At 48.1% G+C, this 19,123-nt stretch overlaps 1 protein-coding gene across 1 annotated transcript in view; it reads left to right on the top strand.

Annotated features, from left to right (window-relative positions):
- Positions 1-9,539, top strand: part of MRRF (mitochondrial ribosome recycling factor) — a 49,205-nt gene extending 39,666 nt beyond the window's left edge. Inside the window, exon 7 of the mRNA XM_037142190.2 lies at positions 7,032-9,539. Coding sequence (XP_036998085.2) covers positions 7,032-7,109 — 78 coding nt within the window. The 3' untranslated portion in view covers positions 7,110-9,539. The remainder of the gene's footprint in view (positions 1-7,031) is intronic.
- Positions 9,540-19,123: the final 9,584 nt, after the last annotated feature.

Genomic DNA, 19,123 nt, shown 5'->3' with positions numbered 1-19,123 from the left:
GGACCCCGGCTGAGACTGGGGAGTGGAGAGACGAGGCCGGCCGTGGTCTTGTGGAGAAGGCCTCGTGTACCAGGTCGAAGAGTTTGCACTTTACCACGGCCAGACGTTCCCACGTTGGCTGTGCATCTGTCAGTCACCCATGGCCACGGTAATGAGTGTGACACACTATTGCGAAACTCAGATCTGCAACATCAAGCATTCGTTCTTATGCTCACATCTGGAGGTCAGCCGGGATGTAGCTGCTGTATGTTGGGTTCAGTGGGCTTGGCTCCGTATCTTTGACTGGGATTAAGTTGGCTTTATCTATCTGTCCATCTTCTGGAGTCAGCAAGCTTCCCAGGGCATCTTTGCACGGCAGCCGTAGACACCAAGGGCATAACCGCAACCACTCAAGTTCATTTTTAAGCACCTGTTCCTGTCACATCCCATTGGCCAAGGAAATCACAGAGGCCCAAGCCCGTTATCACTGGGCAGGGAAGTGTCTCTGTGCATGGAGGCCCGGAGGAGGGAGTGGATATTTTTTGAACAATAATCTAATCTACCGCAACATCGTCATCACTTGAGGATCTTATAAAAATACAGGTTTCTGGGACCCTGCTCCCAGAGATTGAGTCGGTGAGTCTGAAGTAGGGCCTAGGGGTCTGCATTTTTGGAGTAACTCCTTTGAAATACGTTTTTCAGACAGTGGGGAGATCACATCTGCGTTTGTGAAAAATGACTCTGGTTGCTGATTGGAAATCAGGCTGTGGAGGCGGGGAGGCCGGGAGGCTGTTGCAGAAATCCACCTGGGAAGCGACAGTGACCCGAACCTCTGTAGTGCAGGAGGAAGTAAGGTCGGGAGGTGAAGTTACCAGTATTTAGAAGATGAAATTGAAAATGTTGAGTGTGCTACAGAGTGCTCACCCAAAGCCACCTCATCAACAGTAAAAGCATTATTTCAGTGAGACTGAACAGGTGAGTGAGCAGGATGGGGAGTGAGGGGGGAAGAGGAGGAAGGCAAGGGTGTCGGGAGCAGGCCACGAAGTGACCAGCTGCTGCCCCCCCTCCTGGACCAGCAGGCAGATGCTGCTCATAGGCCAGGCCAGACAATCACCCAGGAGAGATTTTAGACGGGTTCTTGGGCCCTGCTCCTGCATTTTTGATTCCACAGGTCCGCCTAGGAATGTGTATTCTTAAAAAGGTGCCTAGTTAATTCTGCAGAAGCAGACATGGAAGGTATGGAAGGGCACCAGAGTTGGAAAGGAGTTGCTCTGTAGCTGATGTCCTGAGACCTGGAGGAAGTCACTGGACTCCTCAGAGTCTTTTTTCTGTAAAAAGGGACTTGTAATCCCTACCCCGAAGGGTTGCCCCGGGGCTGCTAGAAGCACGATTTCCTGACACCCAGACCCTCAAATCTCCCTTCTTGCTGTCTTGGTGTTCTCTGCTCTGCCTCAGCTGAAAGAGGTTCAGAGCCCAGATCAGGACTCAGGAGAGTCAGGACCCTGCTTCCAGCATGGGGCCTCCTTGTCCACCTCCCTGGGGGTTCTTGGTTGCTTGGTGGTAGTGGTAAGTCTGTAGACTCGGGACCTTCTGCCACTCTTCACTCGGCAAAGCTGCACATCTGCCCCAGGGACCAGGCACCAGGCACCAGGGACCAGGGCCCAGGGCCCAGGGCCCACGCCCCTTGGAAGAGGATGATGGGTAGCCAGCTCTCTGATGCAGCCTGCTGGACAAAGACCTGGCCGGAAGCCTTCACTTGTTAGCACCTGGCTTGTCAGCTTCCTCTTCAGATTAGACTTTTCATTCAGTGCTTGTTACTGTTCATTAATATCTGTCAAAGCGAAAGTAACTGTGTTCATTTTTTGTGATACTAAACCAATCCATGTTTAGCGTAAATTTTTAAAAAGTGAAGAAAGTAAAAGAAATTTCATCACCCAGAGATGACCATGATTAACATTCAGTTATCTCTGTGAGTATATGTGCAACATTACAGAAAAAAGATCATCTGTGTGCATTTCACAACAATATTATATAAGATATTGTCATTCAAATATTGGTTCTTACCGTTACTGATAATGACTGTTTATTCTCATGTGGTTGAAGTCGAGTAAGGAAATGCCCAGGAGACAGTCTTGTGCACACTTCCCTTCGTCCCTTTTTCCTGCTGGACAGCACGGACCTGTTGGTTTTGATGCGTGTTTTTATTTAAATAAACATGCAGGGTCTGACTGTTGCTTTATCACGCAGTTTAAAAAAAGTTGTTTGTTTACTTTGTTCCTGGTTATCAAAGTATTGTGTGCTCATTGTAAAAAGTATAGAGTTCAGACAACTGTTTTTAAAAAATGGGAAAAAATTCATCCCATAATCCCCTATTGCATGCTAGAGCAACAGCTCTTAACATTTTGGAATTTTTCTTTATTCCCCTTTTTTAAACTACATAGTTTTAAACATGATTGAGAACACATACTGTACATACAATTTGTATTCAGCTTTTTATTTTCTGTTCAGCATTAAAACCATCAGCATTTTCTCATGTCTCAGAAAATTCTTTGTAAACAGCCATTTCTAATGGTTGCAAAATACTCCGTCTGTGGTCATAGCACAGTTCACTTTCATAAGCCCTCGTTTTGGACATTTAGTTTGTTTAAATTTTTTGTTATTATGAATAAGGTTTCGATGAATATTTTTATACACACATCTTTGTTGAGATGATTCCCTACCACACAGTCCCAAGTGTGAAATTGCAGAGCAAAGGGAATGCGTGCTTTTAAGGTTTTTGATACGTGCTGCCTAAATCATTCATGGGATTTTAGAATGTATGTATTTAAAAAAAAATTTGGGGGCTTTTCTTATCCCTAACATTTGAACCTAAAATTTTTCAAGTGAGCTTAAAAAGTTGCTTGTGTTAGAAGTATTGCTTTTACTTCCACACTTCACAGGAAAGGTTAAGTTATTCTTTGTATAAATCTATACAATTTTTTTTAGGATAATATGGCAATATATACCAAAATCCATACATTTCTGATTCAGTGATTTAGGAATTTACCCCCCAAAATTGTCAAAACTCTTGTCTATAGAAGTGTCTTTTGATTATGTATAATGGTATAAAATTGGAAAGTAAATTTTTAGCAGTGGGAAAATAAATTGCTTTACATTTGTGTATTGGAATCTATATATATCAACAATGATAAAAATATTAAACGGACATGGTACTTTTTTATTTTTTAAAGGTAGATTGCATAATAGTATTTGTAATATGATTTCATTTTTATAGTGAAGAGTTTCATGTACACAAAAAAGGTTGGCAGCTTATTCACTTAAATGCTCATTGTGCTTATTTCAAGTAATGGGATTATGAATTATTTTAATTTTAATCTTTGTGAGATTTAGTTAATTTTTAAAAAAAAATTCCAAATGTCTTAAGGTTAGGTTTTTCAAAATCGTATTATAAAAATGTTTCATCTTTGGTGTAAAAGAAGGAAATGATTCTGTGGTACCCGGTTGTCTCTGCAGTCGTGTCTGACTCCCCAGCCCTCCCCCCGCCAGCCTCCCCACCCCCACTCGGGCCAGCTCTGCTGCAGGGGGACCAGGGTCTTCCCATTCGGGGCCCTGACATCTGTCAGCCTGCTGTTTCACCTTCGCTTTAGTTCGCTATAAATGGGCCTGCTGAACATTAAAGCACTTGGCAGAAACCACCAGTAAATCTGGCCAAGATCCTTTCACTGCTGCCTTTCTCTGAGAAACCGAGCTGCTCTGAAGTGAGGCTGGGTGCTCGGGGCTGCAGGAAGGGAAGGCTCCCAGCAGACGGGCGGGCAGCTGGGCGCAGCGAGGCAGGCACAGCAGCACCCAGTGGCGCTGTGGGTGTTCTGAGCCAGGCCTCTGGAAGGACGCCTTGCCACCCGGGCCTGTCCCAGGGGTGGACTGGGCTCCTGCCTTCCCTCTTCCTCCCTCTACCTTTCATTTTCCTGAGCTTGTAAGGAGCGAATGTGGTGGTGATGGTGATGATGATGAGGATGATGATTGATGGTGGTGGAACAGTCTTTAGGAGGCAGCATACTGTCATGCACAGGGCTCTCGCTTTGGACTCAGAGTGGCTCTTTCACTTGTCAGCTCTTAAGGTCAGCAGATGGTTTCACCTTTCTGAGCCTCTGATTCCTCACGGTAAAGTGGGAGCAGTGACCCCTGTCTCACCAGACTGGTGAGAGGACCAAATCACACAGCCTGCCGAAAGGTGGCCAGTGCAGTTGCTGGTCCTCAGCAGTCCTTTGCCTGTTTGCCCAGCCCACTCCCTTCTCCTCACCTGTGACTTTGAATGTGGGACTGGGGCTGGCTGCGTTAGCCAGCCTGACCCTGACCCTGACCCTGACCCTGACCCTGACCCAGCCGGCCTGTGAGGAGACAGGATGGCCCAGGACAGGCGCAGGGGGGCTCCTCAGAGGGGTGGGGGAGGTGGGTGCAGTACCACACTGGCAGAGGTCCTGGCTCAGCCACAGCACTGACTTTTTCGGTGATTTTGAGCTGGTTAGGTAACATTTTATGCTTTGTTTTGGTCCTCTGTCGGGTGGCGACAGTACCTGCTCCACCCGCCTTACAGAGGTTATGTGCGGTGGTTGGATTTGCATGAAGCAGCAGAGGGCACAACCCTCTTGCGTAGTGTGAGCTGCTGTGCAAGTGTCAGGTAAAGTAATTAAGATTCGTGATATATTGAAGGGTGGTGGCATTTCACATGTTCTGAGGATTATGTGAAGTAATGCGTGTAAAGTTTCAGCCCGTGTGTGGCGTGTAGTGATGGGCGATGCTGTGGGTGTCCCTGTTGCTGGTGCTGATCATTGCTATACAAAGTCTGATAAAGATGGAAAGACAACCTTGCTGGCAGACTGTCCCCAAGGGCACTTTGTGCCTGTAATGTGGTAGAAATATTATGGGAAAAATATTATGATAGAAAAATATGGTAATAGTAAATATTTTCATTAATTAATTAATTTGAAAAGATGTCAGGAAGTGATAGTAAAAATCAGAGTAACGCAAGCACATTTGCATAGCAAATAACCAATTTGAAACATGCTTGCATATTCATGACTTTATTTAACCTCCAACTAATCTCTGAGCCGGGGACCAGCTTCCCCATTTGGTAGATGAGGAGACTGAGACTAGAAGCAGGGAAAGGGTTTGCACATGGTCACCTCACTGAGAATTTAACCCTAGGTGCTTGTCCTCCCTCCAGTCCCCGTCTCTGTCCCCAGGCACCGTTTTTCCAGAGGTTTGCAACCTAAGTTCCTGGCTGTCCCAGCCTGGAGGGCTGCTGGGCATCATGCCAAGCCCCATGCAAGGCAAGCTGCCCAGGTGGGGGGGAAAGAAGCATCTCTAGGGTCTGCAGTGGCGGAGGCTGAGTGAGGAGGGGCCGAGCGGCTGTGCTGAGCTCCATGGCTCTTCCTGAGGGCCCAGCAGCCCCAGGAGCTGTGCTCTTCTAGCTAAAAAATGTGCAGCTGTTGCTCCAGGGAGAGCCTGGCTGTCTCCGTGCCTGCAGCCAATTGCTCCAGATCCTTTTTAGTTTCTGTTCTTTCCCGTGCATCTATTTCTCAGTGCCGGGCCAAGGCCTGTGGTCTGCGAATAAAGATGTAACTAAGATGTCAGACAGTGGCTGTGCTGCTGAACAGACCCTGAGCACCGTGCTGCCCCTCAAGCTTCCTGCCTTCGGCTTCCTGCCTTCGTCCCTTTAGACGTGGCGGGGAGACTGACTGCCGCGTTTTTAACCCTCAGAGCGAGTGCGGGTGTACTGCAGGAAATACAGAAAACTTTCATAATTACCCACTTAGTAAATATTTCCTGAGCATTTGCTATGAACTGGGTCTTCTGCTAGATGTGACAGATACCACATGAATAATATATTAGCTATCTTCCCATCACTGAATGATAATCACTATTAATATTTTGACAGCTTTCCTCCTAGTCTTAAAATATGCATAACTTTTTACATATTTGAGATGGTTTCTGCTATGTATATCTATACACAATTTTATATTCTGCTTTTCCTTTAATTCGGGGGTGACATAAGCATGTTTCCATGATATTATAAATAATATGATATAAAGCATTCTTTTTTCATGATTACAAAAGCAACCTCTGCTTGTTATAAAACAGTCAAACCTTCTAACATTTCAGAAACGTGTACTGGAATGTTATTCAGCTTTGTACCCTGTCCATGAGAAATGGATAATCTTCGCCCTTTTTAATGTCTACATGTATTCGGCTACTTACCCATTCTTTCACTTTAGATTTTCTGATTTTTCATTATTAAAAGTGAAGCTCAGATAAATATCTTTGTATATAGAAGTTCAATTTTTTTCAGACTCCACGCATGTGGTGGTTTCCCCGTCGAGAGAGTTCGGGGTTAATGGTGGCAGGAGCGTTTGCTTCAGTTTGAATCCCTATGACGATCTGTGAACCTCCCCATTGCACCGTAGCTTCCTGGCACTGAATATTGTAATTAAAAACCACAACATCAAATTTTGTTAACTATGATGACTGAATTATGTCTTGTTTGAATTTCCATTTCTTCAGTGTTTATTGAATTTTCCGTGTTTGTTAACCAGATGTACTTCATCTTTTTTCAAGACTTTTTTTCCTGCTTAACTATTGGGATTTTAATATTTTCTGTAACAAACAGAAGAGTGAGGTGCAGGGAGTTCTAGAATTTCGTGAAGGGACAGGTAAGGCTGGCTTCTCTCTACTCCAGACTAAAGGTTAAGAATTTGGGGCTGGGAAGTCAGACTACCAAGGATTGACTTTTGTTCTTGCTACTTTCTAGTTGTTATCCTGAACAGGTGGTCTGACTGCCTCGGTCCCCTCACCTGTGAAATGGGGCTAATAATGGCGTGTCTCGGGGTGGTTGCTAGGAGTCAGTAGGGCGGTGCCTGGCCGGGACTCGATGGATGTGAGCTTTTGCGGTCGTCATTCTTTCCCAGATAACCTTTTCCTAGTTCTGGAATATCCCCACCCCCCACCCTTTTCCAGCCCAGTTTATCAGGCTGTCTCACTTTGTGTTTCTGCAGATCAGCCAAATGGCCGACGACACCGTCACAGAGTTGGACAGGCACCTGGCGGTGAAGACCAAAGAACTCCTCGGATGACAGTCCACCAGGGCTTCTCTGGTGGCTCCCCTGAGTGACAAATTGACATCTCTCTGCCCGTCCACAGGGATGGCTGTCACCATGTCCTTGTCAGTCCCCCTGGGGCCCCACCTTCCAGTAGGACACTTGGACTTGTTTATTCCCTTCCTGCTGTCCCCACCCAGCCACTCTTCTCCGGGGCCTGGGACCTCTGGCAGGCGTGGCGCTGACTGCTGTTCTAACAGTCGGGCCCTGTCCCCAGTGCTAAGCTTAGCTTGGGCTGGTGTGGGCCTTCCCCTGTCACTGGACGGCTCTGCTAGAGGCCGATTTTCACCAAACAGTGAAGTGAAAATGAATTGGAAAGAACAACAGCCACAAAGGAATGATTGAGTCAGTCTGGGTTAACGATTCCCGAGGCCCTGTGTGTAAAGCAGCCAGAACAACGCTTTGCCCTCTGAGCTGTCTGCGCTCGCTCCGTTCGCTGCCTGGACCCTTCTTCCACGCCTCGCCTGGCCGGTGGTGTTCAGCCTTCACGGCACAGCTGGGCTGGTGCTTCCTCGGAGTCTCCCTTCCCACCGGCTGAGGACCCCTGCTATTGTTGGCTGTCAGACGCTGTCTGCTCGTCTCGTCTGAACCTTAATTGTTCTTTTTGATAATTAGTCTGTATACTTTCTGCATCCTCAGAACTTGACATAATGCCTGAAATGCAGTAGGCACTCAGTTATGAATGAATTGTGCATAACATTTGAGCAACAAATGCTGGTTTTTCCTTTCTTTCTAGTCTTAACAGTATTCTGCCATTTTCTGCTCTTGCTCTGTCCCCGATATGTACTTGGTCATGAGACACCTTTTTCCCAGGGTCTGCCTGTCAGTGGCGGGCAGGTAGTGTGTCGTGGCTCATCTTTGGGTACTGGGCGAAGTTAGTTTTTTTCCCCCTACTAGTTTTTCTTTTAATCATTCATTTGTTCATTCATCCATTCATTCATTGATAATATAGCCATGATGAACTAGAAATAGTCCTAGGCAACATTTTTTATCTTCCCAGTATACTTGCAAGGTGTGTATTAATTCCATTTTACAAATAGGAAAACTGAGACCTAACAATATTAGGTCATTTGCCCAAAGCAACGAAGTCAGTAAGAGGGGTTCACTCTTCATCGTCAGCCTCCTCGTGCAGAGGGGGAAGCACCGGGAGAGGTGCGGGCTCTTGCCCAGGGTCCGCGGCCAGCACGTGGCAGAGCCGAGATTCAGGCTGAAGCCTGATCCGCCGCGTGTGCTCCACCTGCCGTGTCCCGCCGCCTCCACAAACATTCACGGAGCCCCAGTTCTGTGTCAGGTACAGCGCTGCACACTGGGAATACAGAATCGGGCAAGACGTGACCCCTGTCTTTGAGGGTGCATGGGGTACTGGACCAACTTGCTATTCGTAATGTCGTGGGTAAGAAGTTCATCCTCCTCTGCCAAGCATCTGCCTTTAGAAGGATACCCACTCCGGCAGCAGCAGGACCCAGCCATGACCCTATGAAGCAGCTTCCAGCTTCTCTGATGTTTGTCTCCTCTGGGGCTCCGTTCCTGGAGGGGGTAGGGGTGCCCTTTGCCCTCTGCTTGCACTGGTGGAGCAGGCTGTGCAGCCCTGCGCAGCAGCCAGTGGGGACTCAAGGGCAGAGTTAGGTCAAAGGTGGGAGAAGCTGACCCCGTGTCCTGCCCTGCTTACCTGTACCCTGTTCCCCAGCCCTGAGTAGTCCCCAGACGACTAGCAGTCAGCTGAAGGAAGAACAGGTCGGAAAGAGCAATCGAGGCGCCTTTTGGGGGGCAAACCACATGGCGAGGGCTCTGCAAGTCTTTCGTGAGTGGATGAAATCCCCCACTCACTGCAAATGTGCTTCCCTAAGATGCAGGATTTTTTAATAAACAGAGGAAATGATAAATTATGTTGTAACTCCACTCCAAAGGCATTTGGTTCTTAACAGCCAAATCCTCTGTAGTCTTTAAATAAACAAAAACTTATTTGGTGAGCAGACGGGGGGGAAATTGAAAGATTTTCTGTACTTGGGCTCCACATGTCAACAATTTCTCTCCTGTGTGTATGTTGGCCAAAGCCGTGTATCATGATAAATGAATAAAGGAAAACCTCAGGCTCAGGGCCGTCAGACAGCTCAGCAAATGGCTTTCAGCTGATGGCTCTATTTCAGTTGACATTTATCAAAGAGTTTCCCTGTAACTCCGTGTGTCAGGGCTTCGGTGGCGGCAGGGACGAGAGGGAGCCAACCTCTTTGGGTGTGCTGAGCAATGAGCGGTTCGTGTCCCCCCTCTCCCTCCTTCACTTTCCATCTCTTGTAAAGTGGAAAGCTGGGTATGGAAATTCTCACCCTTGCCAGAGGAATTAACCACCTCTTCTACTCAGTTCTTTAGCTTTCAAAGTCTCATGAGAAATACAGGCCAAAGAGAATTCAAGAATTTTTTTCCAGTTTGTTATGTTCTTCCTTTGTTATATACATGCGTGTGTGTATGTGTGTGTGTGTGTGTGTGTGTGTGTGTGTGTGTGTGTGTGTGTGTGTGTTGGAATTTATAAGAAACTGGAATGTTAAAAATTAGAAGAAGTCCCTGATCTTACTCCCCTTTAAAAATTAGAAGTATATCTTCCCAGACCTTTCCCTGCATATATAATTTTTTTAAGTGGGGAGGAAAACTATTCTGTTCCTATTCTGAATCTTGCTTTCCTTTACACAACAACATAGACACCTACCCGTGTGTGAACATGTAGATACAAGTTATTCTTTTTCATTGCAGTGTAGTATTCCACAACATGGCTGCACCATAACATATTTCACTATTATCTCTATATGATATTTTTTAAAATCATTTTAAATGCATAGAGGATGTTTCTATTTAAAGTTTTGTGGTTTTTTTAAATAAAAAAGAACCCCTGACTTTCAGCCAAGATGGAGGTGTAGATAGGCACACTGTGCCTCCTTAACAACCAAAAGAAGGACAACAAAAATGTTAAAACAGAAAACAGACTTCCGCCAAGATGGAGGCATAGGTGGAGAAGCTGTACTTCCTCACACAATCAAGTTTAGAGACAACTAAATAATAGCAACAGAAAACACAGCCAGAACACAGAAAATTGAACCTTTCGGAAGTCTGATAACAACAAATTCTTCAGCCTGACCAGTAAGAGGGGTGAAACCAGCAGCTGGCGGAGCGGGGTTGCACAGGAAAACTCGGTCAGATGGACAAATCCAGGCGTAGGATTGGACCTGGTGGGCAACTCAGCAAACGACCGCGGAGAAACAGTGAGGGAGCAGGGCTGCGGGTTGACTGTGGTCGCGAATTTCGTGTGTGGACAGACAAGCGAGGGAGTGGACAATTGGACAGGACCCAGCAGCCCCAGTGGCAAGCGACAGCGGTGGTAGCTGCGGAGGGCGACGCCATTTCCCCGCTCTGACCCCGCCTCCACGTACAACGTCATAACCCAGCGACTCTGAGTGGCCCGGCTCTAGTGAACCACCTAGGGCTCTGCTCCTCATCCAGCAGCACAAAACTGCAGAGGGGGCCACCATTTCCCCACTCTGACCACGCCCCCACATACAGCGTCACAACCCAGCGACCTGGGAGTCCAAGGCTCCGCTTCTCGTACTTAAGAGGCACGAACAGACCAAAAATGGCTCAAGAAGATCTCAAAGCCCCAGAACCTATAGATCTAAGCGATGAAGAAATACCAAAACTCTCAGACGCACAGTTTAAAACACGGGTCATCAGGATCCTCACAGAACTGGTTGATTATAGCCACAAATTAGACAAACATATGAAGGCGAAACTAATTGAAATGAATGGAATTGCACAGAAACCAGTAGCGATGAAAAGGAAACTGGGACTCAAATCAAGGGAGTGGACCAGAAGAAAGCAAATAATGGCCAAACAGAAAAGAGTGAAGAAGCAAGAATTCAAAAAAAATGAGGAGTCTTAGGAACCTCCAGGACATCTTTAAACACTCCAACATCCGAATTATAGGGATACCAGAAGGGGGAAAGGAACAGCCACCAATGGAAAACTTATTTGAACAAATAATAAAGGAGAATTTCCCCAATCTGGCAAAGGAAATAGACTTCCAGGAAATCCAGGAAGCTCAGAGAGTCCCAAAGAAGTTGGACCCAAGAAGAAACACACCAAGGCACATCATCATTACATTAGCCAAGATTAAAATGAAGGAGAGAATCCTAGAAGCAGCAAGAACTAAGGGGACAGTCACCTACAAAGGAGTCCCCATTAGACTGTCAGTGGATTTCTCAAAAGAGACCTTGCGGGCAAGAAGGGGCTGGAAAGAGGTATTCCAAGTCATGAAATCCAAAGACCTACATCCAAGATTGCTCCATCCAGCAAAACTTTCATTTAGAATGGAAGGACAGATAAAGTGCTTCTCAGATAAGATCAAATTCAAGGAGTTCATCATCACCAAGCCCTTATTATATGAAATGTTAAAGGGACTTACCTAAGAAAAAGAAGTTAAAAAAACATGAACAGTGAAAGGACAGCAAACTCACAGTTATTAACAACCACACCTAAAACAAAAGCAAACTAAAAGGACAGCTAGATCAGGAGGGAAAACATAGAAATGAAGATCTCAAGGAGGGTTAGCAACAGGGGAGTGGGAGGAGGAGAAGGGGGGAGAAGGTACAGAAAATAAGTAGCATAGACAGTAGATAGAAAATAGACGGGGGGGGCAAGAATAGTATGGGAAATATAGAATCTAAAGAACTTGAGACACATGGTCATAAACTAAAGGGGGATAATGGTGGGGACGGGGGGTAAGGTGGAGGGGAATGAAGGGGGGGAATAGAACAACTGTAACGGCATAATCAATAAAAAAATAAATAAATAAAAAACAGAAAACAATCAGGACTGACAGAAAATCAAACTGTATGGAAGTCCAACAACCAAGGAGTTAAAGAAGAAACATCCATCCAAACCTGTAGGAGGGGTGGAGAGGGGCAGCTGGATGGAGAGGACTCACAGCAAGGCAGCAGCTGGTGGACCCAGATTCACACTCGGATGATCTGGGAGCAACAACTGGGGAGCAAAACAGACCTCGCAACCTGGGGCCCCAGCGCGGGGAAATAAAGCCTCAAACCTCTGACTGAAAACACCTGTGGGGGTTGAGGCAGCATTGGGAGAAACTTCCAGCCTCCTCCCAGTTGGAGGGACCCACAGGGTCCTAGAACATATACAAACGCACCCACATGGGAATCAGCACCAGAAGGGCACAGTTTGCTTGTGGTAAGTGAGGGAAGTGACTAAAATCTGGCAGAGAGTGGAGCAAGCACCATTGTTCCCTCTTGGACCCCTCCCCCACATACAGCGTCACAACCCAGCGACGTGGGTTGCTCCACCCCTCATACGTAACAGGTGTGTGAGACAAAAAATTGGCCCACACAAAACAGATCAAAGCTCCAAGGAAAATAATGAAGAGATAGCTAACCTATCAGATGCACAGTTCAAAACACTGGTAATCAGTATGCTCACAGTATTGGTTGAATTTAGTTGAAAATTAGATGAAAAAATGAAGGCGATGCTAAGTGAAATAAAGGAAAATGTACAGGGAACCAATAGTGATGGGAAGGAAACGGACTCAAATCAACGGTGTGGACCAGAAGGAAGAAAGAAACATCCGACCAGAAAAGAATGAAGAAACAAGAATTCAGAAAAATGAGGAGAGGCTTAGGAACCTCCAGGACATCTTTAAATGTTCCAACATCTGAATTATAGGAGTACCAGAAAGAGATGAGAAAGAGCAACAAGTGGAAAACTTATCTGAACAAATAATGAAGGAGAACTTCCCCAATATGGCAAAGGAAATAGACTTCCAGGAAGTCCAGGAAGCTGAGTCCCAAAGACAGTGGACCCAAGAAGGAGCACACCAAGGCACATCATCATTACATTAGCCAAGATTCAAATGAAGGAGAGAATCCTAGAAGCAGTAAGAGATAAGAGGACGGTCACCTACAAAGAAGTTCCCATCAGACTCAGCTGATTTCTCAAAAGAGACCTTGCAGGCAAGAAGGGGCTGGAAAGAAGTATTCCAAGGCATGAAAGGAAAGGACCTACATCCAAGTTTGCATTATCCAGCAAAGCTTTCATTTAGACTGGAAGGGCAGATAAAGTGCTTCTCAGATAAGGTCAAGTTAAAGGAGTTCATCATCACCAAGCCCTTATTATATGAAATGTTAAAGGGGTTTATCTAAGAAAAAGAAGATAAAAATATGAACAGTAAAATGACAGCAAATTCACAATTATTAACAACCACACCTAAAACAAAAACAAAAGGAAACGAAGCAAACAACTAGAACAGCAACAGAACCACAGAAATGGAGATCACATGGAGGGTTATCAGTGAGGGAGTGGGAGGGGAAGAGAGGGGGAAAAACTAGAATAAGTAGCATAAAGGGTAGGTAGAATATAGAAGGGGAGGTTAAGAATAGAATAGGAAATGTAGAAGCCAAAGAACTTACATGTATGACCCATGGACATGAACTAAAGGGGGGGAATGTGGGTGGGAAGGGGTGTGCAGGGTGGAGAGGAATAAGGGGGGGATAGGACAACTGTAATAGCATAATCAATAAAATATATTTTAAAAAGAACCCCTATACCAAGTTTATCTGTCTGGTTACCTTTTCCTCAGCCTCAGACGAACATTTACTGAATGCCTACCATGGACAAAGTAGCTGGACACTTGTGTTACTATATTGAAACCTCTGAACAGTTCTAGTTGGTGTAGGTATTACTCCTATCTGTGTTTACCTTTGAGAAAACTGAGGTTCAGAAAGGGTATTTAACTTGCCCAAGGTCACACAGTAAGGACCAGAGTGAAGTTTGAACCTCTTATCTGACTTTGAAGTGGGTCCTTAATCATTGTACTTTGGGTCATAAGTCTCCATCGAGTGCCTACTCAAAATGCACCTGGCATTGTTCTGGGCCCTGGAAGTGAACCAGGAAGCAGAAAGCTTGCTTCCATTAAACAATTAGCCATTTCCAATAAAGGACCACAGTAAAGCAGCAGAATAGCAAACACCAAGGAAATGGTAGCCCTTAGGCAGACAGTGAAGATTTCATATGTCCACCTCAGCTGGCTGGCAGAGTCCTCTAGAACATGTCAGAGAACCGGGGAGCGAGCAGAAAGACCACCTGGCAGCGAATGAGGATAACGACAATGACCGGGCCGGCAGCCTTGGTGACTGATACCAGCCTGGTGCTTTCAGTTCTCAGGGCGAGGCTGCCACCTTTACCCCACGGAAACCACTGAGCAAAGCGTTGCAGTTTCTCTTGCCCTAATAGTGGTCAGTGCCATGCTTATTTTTTGAGCCTTTGATGCTTCTTGGACTGGAAAGTGGTGTGTCTTAGCCTTCTCTTACACACATTTCCATTTCCTCTCGCATTTCCTGTCATGGCTGCTCCGGGACACTGCGGTGCGCCGCCTCGCGCACAGATAGCCTGATGCTCATCTTCCTCATCTCAGTCAGGGCTCGGCCGGAGTCTGTGTCCTCGTGTATCGGGGCCGCAGCTCCCGCTTCCTGGTCTCCATTGGCTTGGTGTGTCTTTATGTTAAGCCTTTTCAAATCCCGGTGTTTTAGGTGCTTTTTTTTAAGGAGTTGGGTTTTGTTTTATGAACCATTCTGAAACCCCTTTTTAAAAAGTACATATTTTAAAGATTTTCTTTATGCATTTTCAGAGAGAGGGAAAAGAAGGGAGAAAGAAAGGGAGAGAAACATTGATGTGTGAGAACACTGTCGGTTGCCTTTCACATGCTCCCTGACTGGCACTGGCCCACGAACCAGGCACTCGCCCTGACTTGGAAACTAACCTGTGACCTTTCGTTTTGCAGGACGACATCCGACCCGCTGAGCCACATTGGTCAGGGCTTTAAATTACCTTTAGTTTAACTGTGGTAAAATACATGTCACATAAAACTCGCCACCCTAACCATTGTAAGTGTGCAGTTCAGAGTGTGACATGCACTGGCTTTGTTGTGCAGTCGTCCCCGGAACCCCCTTCACTTGGCGGAATGGCCACCGCAGCAACCACACCCATTAAACTGCTTCTGGTGCCCCTGGCCCCACACCCCTCACCCCCTGCGCCCGGCCACCACCATTCCACTTTCTTTTTCTGCGAATCAAACGACTGGGGACCTCATGTAAGTGGAACCAAACAGTACTTGCCTCCGTGCGTCTGGCTGATTTCACTCAGCATCCTGCATCCATGTCCTCAAGGTTCGTCCATGTTGTAGCTCGTGTCAAAGTTTCCGTCCTTTTTTTAATACCGAATGGTGTTCTACTGTCTGTACATATGAAACTCCTCTTAATAGGCAACTTAAACTCATTTATGTCTGCTGACCATACAGGCACATCTGAGCGATACGGCGGGTTTGGCTCCAGACCGCCATGGTCAGGTGAGTGTGGCGATAACTAGAGCCGTGGTCTCTTGGCTGGTGGAGGGCCTCGCCTTTTACTGGTCGAAGACTCAACGCCCGTGCGGCCCCGTGGGGCGGAATGCGGTAAAGTGGGGTCTGCCCGTGCAGGTGTGTCTAGTGGAAGCCTTGACTCGCTCTCCAGGTGCAGCAGCCACACCAGGTGTCTGAGCCTCTAGCAGATTAGGGACCGGCGATCAGATAGAGGGCGGACTTGCTTCTGCAGAGAGGAGGGCCGCAGTTTGTTGAACAAACCAGTGGTGACCTCTCTCTCTCTTTTTGTATTTTTTCCATTATCATTGACCTCTGCCTCTTGTCCTTTCTTCAGGTCTGTTTTAATCCGTCCTGTTCTGTTAGGTTAGATTAACCCTAAACATGGCCTTTGTTGTGTTACTTACTCTTCTGCTCGACAACTCTCCCTGGCTCCCTGTCGCCTGCCAAACTGTGTGCAAACTCTTCCTCCTGCATTCAGTAGCTCCTGTCACCGGGCCTGTGTGCCTCTCCGGCTGCGGTGTGTCTCTCACAGCCACCCTAAGGCAACCAGTGTGTGAGCTAAGTGGAACCATTGGCGTTTCTGAAGCTCCAGGCTGCTTTCCCCCACCTCCATGTTGTGTCTTAGGCTATTTTCTTCTGGTATGTTCACCCTTCAGTCCCTGTCCCACCCAACAGGCAAAATTTCTTTCTTGCCTCCAAAGCCCTTCTTGGTCCCACATCTCTCTGCACTGAGGCATCATTCCTTTATCTAGATGTTTCTTCTGGTTCCTAGACCTGCACTTTCCTGTACGGCATCTGCACTTGGATGTGCTTCGAACACCCCGAACTGCCAGCCCCACCTGGAAGACATGTTCCCACCCAGGTGCCAAGCCAGGACACTTTGCTGTCTCTCTCTCACTCCCTTACCCCCCCCCATACACACAGTAAGTCACCAAGTCCTGTCAGGGCTGCCTGCAAAGTGCGCCCCTTCCTTTCTGGGCATGCCCTCAAGTGGTGCGTCCCAGGGGACAGCTGGGACCTCTGGGCGCCCCTCAGAGGCAGCGGCCACTGGCCCTGGGTAGGCCTGGTGTAATTCCTTGCAAGACAGTTCCCTGCCCTTTGAATCTTCGCCTTCCTGACTAGCACGGTGCTTGGTGCGGAGCAGGCATTAAGGAAATGTTTGTCGGGTTGTAACGGGCCTGCCGGGCCTGCAATGCAAATGAAATCAGTTTACATCAGTAACCCAGAGTGGCTCTTACTCGCACCTGCGTGCTCAGGCCTCCAACCGCCTCTGCCAAAGTGGCTTCAGGAGTCGTGAGCATCTGCAGGCTGCCTCCCAGGGTGTCCACAGTCACCATGGCCACCACACTGCCCTCCGGCCCAGGCTCCCTATCGCTGGCCCGCAATGCCGCTGGCGGGGGCTTTGCCTGTGCTCTTACTGGGGGTGTCAGGACAAGAGCACTGTTTCCTGGGCTTGGGAGCCCTGAGCGTGCTGGGCGGGGTCCCTGAAGACACACACGGGGAAGGTCTCTTCCTCAGTCCATGCCACCTTGGGCCCCCAAGTCCAAGGAAGCCTGACGTGGGCCCTGCCCCTTGTTTCCCAGCACAGCAGCTCCTCACAGGCTGACGGCTGCCCCGACAAGGGGCTCCACTGGCTCAGGGGCAGGGCAGCGTCCCTTCTCTCCTTCCCAGGCTCCAGCCTTGGCCCCGGGGCCCCTGTGGCTGATACTAACAGGGACTAACAGGTCCTGGGCCCATGTGTTGTATAGGCAACTCTAGAAGCTAGTGATAATTTTGTCCATTTTACAAATGAGGAAACTGAAGCCCCCAAAGGTTAAATTACTTGTTCAAAGACAAGGTCAGAAGAAGCTTGGGATGCAGGGGATCTGACCCCCAGCTAGGCAGTCTCAATGAGTTAATTTAACCGAGAGACCGGAGGGGCTGCAAAGGGCCTTGTGAGGCGCCACAGTGGCCAGCAAGAGCTTATGGGTCTTGTCTCGGTTTTGCCCCTTCCACCCTCAAGGCCATTCCATTCCCCCACGGGTGCCCAGGAGGGGCTGGGCCACCACTATCAGTGGTTTTCAACTGGGCTGGAGAACCCAGGCTGGTCCCTGACAACAATTTCACCCATTTGGGGCTAAATAAGTAAAATAAAGGCAATGTAGCAAATGTTTTCCTACAATTTATTTAACTTAAAGGGCTATTTTATATTCTTAGCTCTTGCTCTTTCTACTTGTGTTTTTGGTATCAAAATATTCTTTCTCTTGTGATAAGAAGTTGGTGATTCTAAAAAAAATCCTCATCTAGAAAAATAAAAAGTTGATCACCTTCTGGTGGCCCCCTGCATTTACCGACGCACAAATCCCAAAGCCTGGCAGCTCTGTGACCTCACGCCCACTCCTAGAGCTAATGTCCCTGCGGCTGTCATCCCAGGGAAGCTGGCACTGTAAACCAGCGAGAGAACCGACGCGGGGAGGTGATTTGACCTGTGTGGGTGTCAGGGACCCAGTGGGTGGCGAGTGGAGGCCGAAAGGCAGGGTCTGGAAACGGGACAATAGTCAATCAGGAGGTTCAGAGACTCACGGGGAGGGGGAGGCGGTGGGGAGAGGTAAGCCAGAGAGCAGAGAGAGGGAGGCGGGGGCGGACAGAGCGAGCGGTCCACCCAGAGCCAGGGGGAGGGGGAGCGGCCGGGCTCAGCGGACAGAGGAGCACGCCCACACACAGGCACATGTGGGAGCAGAGATCAGCGGGTGACTCAGAAATGCAGACAGGCGCAGAGGCAGAAGGGAGCAGAGGGCGACAGTGAGGCAGTTGCCCTGAAAGAGACACCTGTTAACAGAGGCTTAGAGTGAGGCAGAGGAATAGACACAGAGAGGAAGCTGCAGAAATCCAGGGTGAGAGACCCACAGTCTTTTAAAAAGAGAAGGAAACAAGAGGAGGAATAAAAATGGAAAGACGCACATTTAGATGGAGAGGAGAGGAGTGAGGGCGGACAGACACGGGGCGGGGGAGGCCAGCGGCTGTGCAGGGGCGCTCACAGGGTGTGGGTGGAGGAAGAGCCAGCTCTGGGGGCCAGGGCTGCGGGGACCAGATAAGGACGCCGGCCAAAGGAAAGCGGGGGAAGGAAAGACGTTTACTGAGCCCCGGGGGAGAAAGCCAGGGAGGCTGCCCCAGGCCCGAGAGAACAATGGGTACTTGACTTCAGTGGGTCATTAATGAGACAATTAATGGAAAGAGTAACAGAGTCCTCCCCGGGGAGGCCTTGGAGAGTGGATAAATGGAATTTTCATGGAGGGTGTGCGGCAGTTGTGGCTGGGGAGGTGCACTGTCCCCACAACCCCAGATGTCCAGCATGTCAACTGGAGGTCCCTGGCTGGGGGCATGGGGCCTCCCTAGCTCCCTGACAGGTGCCCTGTGCTCCCTCCACCCTGGACCCCTGCCAGCCCCCAGACTACGGTCCTGCCTTTCCCATCCCCGGCCTTTGCCGCTGCCACTCCCTCTAACTGGAATGCCATCCTTGATCATGTCCATCCCTGGAAACCCTGCCTGCTCCGGGCTAAACACATGCACATCCATCCGATGCACTGGCAGCCGGGCCACA

The sequence above is a fragment of the Artibeus jamaicensis genome, unplaced genomic scaffold (genome assembly GCF_021234435.1).
Source record: "Artibeus jamaicensis isolate MK-2021 breed Jamaican fruit bat unplaced genomic scaffold, CSHL_Jam_final scaffold_1964, whole genome shotgun sequence".
Lineage (NCBI taxonomy): Eukaryota > Metazoa > Chordata > Mammalia > Chiroptera > Phyllostomidae > Artibeus > Artibeus jamaicensis.
This window is presented reverse-complemented; position numbering and strand designations above follow the sequence as displayed.